This window comes from Monoraphidium neglectum (assembly GCF_000611645.1).
Source record: "Monoraphidium neglectum strain SAG 48.87 unplaced genomic scaffold scaffold03727, whole genome shotgun sequence".
Classification (NCBI taxonomy): Eukaryota; Viridiplantae; Chlorophyta; class Chlorophyceae; order Sphaeropleales; family Selenastraceae; genus Monoraphidium; species Monoraphidium neglectum.
Genome location: NW_014009902.1, coordinates 1 through 5,777, shown reverse-complemented (window position 1 = coordinate 5,777; position 5,777 = coordinate 1). Strand labels below are relative to the sequence as shown.

The window sequence follows — 5,777 nt, the reverse complement described above, 5'->3', positions numbered from 1 at the left end:
CCGCCGCGCTCGCCGCGCCCGCCGCGCTCGCCGCGCCGCCGGCCGGCGCGCCGTTGGCGTTGGCGTCGACCGCGGGCGGCGGCGCGGCGCCTTTGTGTGTCAGCAGGCCGTCGGGGGAGGCGCCCAGCCAGGAGTGCGGCCCGTGGAGATCATCGCACCACACAGTGAACAGCTGCGTCGCGTGGCGGTTGCAAAGGCGAGGGGGGGCCGGGGTTCGAGAGACAAGCGGCGCCCTGGGGCAGGGGCCAGTTGAAAAACCCGACAAGCAGAGGGCCGGGCGCTCGAGGCGGCAACGACTTGTGTATTGAGGGGGCATGGGGCGCCGAACAGGTGCCGGGCTTCCAAAGAGCCGTGGGGAGCCGGCGAGGTCGGCCTGAGGGGCACCCACAGCCGAGGTCGGGTGGTCTCAGATCCTGTGACGCTAACCTTGGCCTCGACCTCGTGCTGCGGCACCAGCCGCGAGTAATCCTCCAGAGCCTCGTCCTCGTGGTTGGTGCCGTACGTCATGGCCGCGTTGGCTGTTTTGAGGAGATAGGGTTGATGGGGCAGGTTCACACATTGGTGAGGGCGAGGAACCAGGGGCTGCAGGGACAGGGCCCAAGATGTGATGCCAGAAACGCGCGATGGCGTCGCGCTGCAACAATCCTGATTCATGACAGAGGCAAGAAATGTCAGGCAGGCGGAGACAAGAGCGAGGGTGCGGGACAACGGGCGCAAAACTGCATGACTGGGGCTTCGAGGCGCTGCATTCACGACCCCGGCCCGACAACCACGCGCGGATTAAAGACCTTTGCTCGCGCCCTGCTCGTCCTGCACGTCTTGGTCTCTGACCCACCCCCAACCTCAAAACCCCAACTCAAGGCCTGAGCCACACAGAGGAAATAGACCATATCCCGCCCTGACACCAACGAGCAAAACGCACACCTGGCTGCTTGGCGGCCAGCCCAACCTTCTCCGCCCACAACTGCTTCAAGTCATCCACCGGCAGCCTGAACCACCCCAGCACGTTTGGCAGCGCGCTCGCTGTCAGCCGCACGTCCCGCAGCCCGTGCCACGCCGCGCCGCGCTGCTGCTCCCCGCTGTCGCCGGCCATCGCGCGGCCGTGCGACGCGCGGAGCGAGGTGGCGCGGCGGGCAGATTCCACGAACGCGGCCCACACGGCGTCGCCGTCGGCCTCGGCCGCGGCCGCCGCCTGGTCGGTCCCCGCCGGCGCCGCGGCCACACCGTCAGCAACGCCATCCCCGCCGCCAGGCGCAGCCGCCGAAGCGGGGCCGTCCCCAGCTTCCGACTGCTGCTGCTGCTGCTGCTGCTGCTGCTGCTGCTGCAACTGCTGCGACTCAGGCTCGTCCACAGCCGCAGCCTCTGCCACCGCTGCCGCAAGCCGCGGCGGCGGATAGTACAGATGCCAAGCAGGCGGCAGCTCCGCTGCCGCCTCCGCCGCGCCGCCGCGCTGCATGGAGGCCTGCGTGAACGCGCTGTGCGGCTGGGGCGCGCCTGCCAGGTGCACCGCCTGCTGTGCACCAACATCTTGTGCCGTGAAGGACGGGTGCGGCGCGGCGGCCGCGCCTGTTGAGACGTCTGGCAGGCGCCGGCCGGGCCGCCGGGGCCCCAGGGCTGCCGGCGCGTGCGCTGGCTGTGGCGGCTGCGAGGACGCGCTGTGGGGCGCCGGCGGCCACGCCGACGGGGCAGGAGCGGGCGGTACGCCGCTGGTGGGGTGATGATACTGCTGCTGCAGCGGTGCTGGCTGCTGCTGCTGCTGCTGCTGCTGCTGCTGCTGCTGCTGCTGCTGCTGCTGTTGCTGCTGGTGTGTCGTTTGACCCGCTGCTAGCGGCGTTGGGGCTGCTGAGGCATACAGCGGCGGGCCGCCTGGTGCGGCTGCAGGGGAAGGGCCCTGCGCCTGGGCTGCCTGCCAAGGCTGCGTAACTGGAGGTCCGCTCCGCAAGGGTGGACGAGGAAGCCGCCCTGGCACTTGCGGAGGCCTGGACAGCCGTGGCTGCTGCTGCTGTTGCTGCTGCTGTGGTGGCGACGGTTGCCCCACGGGCTGCGGCTGCCACTGCTGCTGATATTGTGGCTGCTGCTGCGGCTGCTGCTGCCAATGCTGTGGCTGCTGCTGCGGCTGCTGCTGCCACTGCTGTGGGTGCTGCTGCCACTGCTGTGAATGCTGCTGCGGGTGGTGCTGCAGCTGCTGCTGTTGCACCCACTGCTGCTGCTGCTGCTGCTGCTGCTGCTGGTGATAGTGGCGCTCCTGCTCATAAACCTGTTCAGGCGGCAACGCGTGCGCCTGGTGTTCCTGTGAAGGAAGCAGGAGAGGAGAATGAGCTGCCAGCCTTGATCTAGGCCCAAACTATCCAGCAACAGGCCACATGCACAAATACACACATATCCGGCTGCACGTTGCTGTGCGCGCTACTAAAGCATAAGCACCCTCGCATGCGTGCGCACATGCACACGTGCACGCGCGGGCATGATCTCACAATCTGGTCAACGGTCAACTCCAGGTCTGACAAAAGCTGCACCCTCTCGTGGTACTGCAGTTGCCGGTAGCCGGCATACCTTGCGCAGAACAGACAGCAGGGCGGCACGGCGGGTCAGGAAAGGCGCGGAGGGGCAGCCGCACGCGCAGCGCGGCCCGCCGTCATGACGACGACAGCTCGGCGCCAAGCCGCTGGGCGGGAGCGCGCGGGCCGCCTCACCTGCCGGCCAGCAGCCCGATCTTGGTCTGCAGGCCCCAGGGGAGGCCTGCGCCGTGCAGCTCGCCGAGCGATGCCGACACGAAGTCTGAGAAACTCTGGGTTTGGCCCTGGGGGGGGGGCCGGTCGCGAAGCGGCCAGCTCGGCTGAAGGGCAGCAAGGGGAGGGCCGCACGCAGGGAGAAGGTGGTGCGGCTCACCCACAGCAAGCACAGGCCAGGCGCAGGCCGCGACAGCACGCGGGCCGAGCCGCGCCTGGTGCGCTTGACCAGAGCCGCGCGGCCGGGGCGGCGCAGGCGCAAGAGCGCTCGAGCAGCAAAAGAGGACGACAGCCGCAGGAGCAGCAAAAGAGGACGACAGCCGCAGGAGCCTCGCGGGGGCGCGCGACCCAGGCTGCTTGGCTGCCCCTCACCGCTGCGTCGCTGCAGTGGTTTTGCCTCTCAAACTGCAGTGAGCGCCGGAGGATTTGCACCTTGTTTGAGATGTCTGGACGCGGTGCAAAGCCGCCGCCGCCGTAGTCGCCACCGCCACCGCTGGTATAGGGGCCGCCGCTGCTCGTGAAAAAGCAAGGCGGGTTTGCGGCAGTCTCACATGGTTGCAGCATCCAAGATGCGCCGGTGCCCGCGAAATGCGGCTGAAGTGCAGCCGCAGCACTGCTTCCCAGGCTGACTTGCCTGGCCTTTGCAGTGCGAATACTGCAAGAGCGGATGAGAGGCTTTGTGACTGATTTTTCGTTGATAAACCTCACCCATAGGAGTCAGCAGAGGCGCCCACCGCCACCCGCAGGTGCTGCAGCAGCCGTGGGCCTGCCAATGCCAGCTGCTGCGGTGCCGCATGTGATGTGGACCAGGGAGCGGTATGGGTGTAAACACCAGCCACCGCTTCGAACGCATTCGCTCGAGCATGCGGCCAGCTGAGATGCTTGGTGTGGTGCACATGCATGCAGCAGGTGAGCGCCTGGAGCTCAGCAGCCGCAGCACGCAGCTTGCTTTCCTCATGATGCTTCTCCGCTCTGAGGAAAGGTGTCGCTAGATATGAAGCGGCAGGCGAAAAGCTTTGTTCTTTTCCCAGCATACCGAGCTCAGAGCACCGCTTGCTTACCTGGTGCGGTGCAGCTCGCCGCATCCGCGACAGCATGGCGACCGGGACCCAGCAGCAGCAGCGGCGGCGCGCGTGAAGAGCGGCGGGCGCGGCAGTGGCGCCTCGCTGCTGTCTGCAATAGCGTGCCTGCATCTACTGCTTACTGAAGAGCTGTCGCGCTGTTCCCCTTTTTATCGCGCAGGGACGCGCGCGTCAGATCAGATCCCGCGCGGTGGCTACAAAGTGTCGCATGCTGGACCAAAAGCGACGGCACTCATGTTGTGCTAGCAGCTGTACGTGTGCCGCACGCTGGTCTGTCATTCATGCACTGCTGCACTGCACGCAGCTGCTGACTGCAGCACCCACAGAATGCCGGCTCGGCCGCAAACTGCTGAACGTCAAGTAGCCGTCAAGGCGCGGCTCGCATGTATGAAGGTGAACTGCCACATAGCAATGCAGGCCACAGATGCAATTGTGAACACTCTGCATGATTTGCAGCTCCCTGTCAGAGCTGCCAAGAGCTGCAGCACCTTGATGATTTGAATGGTCACCTCTTGTCAATGGACTCTTCTTGATTGCACCCTGATAACCGTCATATACGCTGCCCTGCCGCAGCCCGACAACACTTTTGAGTGCATCTCACTGGCGCCGTCGTGGACCCCTCAAAAGCACAGCGGCACACATTGTGTAGCACCAATTTTGCTCCTTCTTGTGGTCGCAAAACCATAGGCGTGCGCGGTGCTGCAAGGGTGCATGTGCGGTGTTTTTGCAGCTGTTGGTTGAATCATTGGTCAAAACAATTGACTGTTTGGCTGCCCGCCCGCGTACCTGCAGCCCAGAAAAAGACTTGGAGTGAAGTGTGGGCGCGAAGTCATATGGACCTTGGGGTGCAATATCACTTTGTTACATTCAAGATTACAAGTCAGAACAGGTTCACGACAGGGGCATAGCGCACAGCAAACAGCGCGGAACATGCAGGGCCTGGCTGCGCGTGTACCAGATTCAGTCGCGGCCAGTCCGCGCGGTAGGAGCCCGGGTGCCAGGGATGAGGCCAAGCAGGCAGCGGAGTGCGCGCACATGCGTGCGCGAAAGATGGGGCTGCAGGAGCTGTGGGAGAGTGGCGCACGCATCAATGCGACAGGGTGCGGACCGCACTTCCCCCCTGCCGACCTCACCCGGGTGATAGCTGTCACCCTCCCCCACCTCGCCGGCTGCCGCAGCCGCAGCCGCAGGCAGTTTGTTGTAAAGCAGTCGCCTGTGCATGGGGGCTCTTGACTACAAGGGTGCATCTCGGTCAAGAAGTGCAGCACATGAGCCCGGCGCAGGGGCCCGAGGCGGCTACACGTGTGTTGCCACCAAGGACAACGGGGCCAAGCTCTTGTCGCGCAAACAACCGCAATCATAGAAGTGACGACCGGCCAAACCGCAAATGACAGCAACCTGGGTCACAACTACACAGTAAAAAAACAGGGGACGCGTCATCAAGATACGAGCGCCTGGCAGGGAGCGGCCGGGCAAGGCTGGCCTGGCAGGGCAAACCCGCCCCGCCGGCCCCCGGGGGCGCCCCCTAAGCTACCACCCTCCCGCATTCCCCTCCCCCCTCGCGCACGCGCATATGCGCGCACGCGTGCGACAACGCGCGCTCCTCAAGGCTGCGCGCTCCGGTCTGGCAGCGGTGTGTATGCACCGGGCGCGCCCGGCGGCCGCAGCGGCGACGGCAGCAAAAAGTCTGGCGACACGTCCAGCTCCTCGGGGTCGAGCGACAGGTGCCCGTACGCCGACCCGCCGCCGCCGCCGGGCTTGAGGTATCCAAACAGCCGCGGCGCCGCGCGCGACAGCGCGCGCTCCGCAGTCTCCGCCGCGGCGCGCGCCTGCGGGAAGTGCTCGTACACCGCCTCGCGGTTGCCCCAGGCGATGCCCGCCAACAGGATCACAAACGCGGGCACGAGGATGCCGGCCGCGATGCCGCCCGCCTTGGAGCCGCCGCCGCCCCCGCCGCCCCGCGCGC

At 66.2% G+C, this 5,777-nt stretch overlaps 2 protein-coding genes across 2 annotated transcripts; both read right to left on the bottom strand.

Annotated features, from left to right (window-relative positions):
• Positions 1–70: 70 nt before the first annotated feature.
• MNEG_13273 (hypothetical protein) lies at positions 71–1,456 on the bottom strand (the record flags this gene model as incomplete). The annotated part of the gene is made up of 3 exons (XM_014038256.1): positions 71–172; positions 427–518; positions 925–1,456. Coding segments are annotated over 3 exons (726 nt in total), but the record flags the coding sequence as incomplete, so codon positions are not given.
• A 3,959-nt stretch (positions 1,457–5,415) lies between these two features.
• Positions 5,416–5,742, bottom strand: MNEG_13272 (hypothetical protein; the record flags this gene model as incomplete). The annotated part of the gene is made up of 1 exon (XM_014038255.1): positions 5,416–5,742. A coding segment is annotated over one exon (327 nt), but the record flags the coding sequence as incomplete, so codon positions are not given.
• Positions 5,743–5,777: the final 35 nt, after the last annotated feature.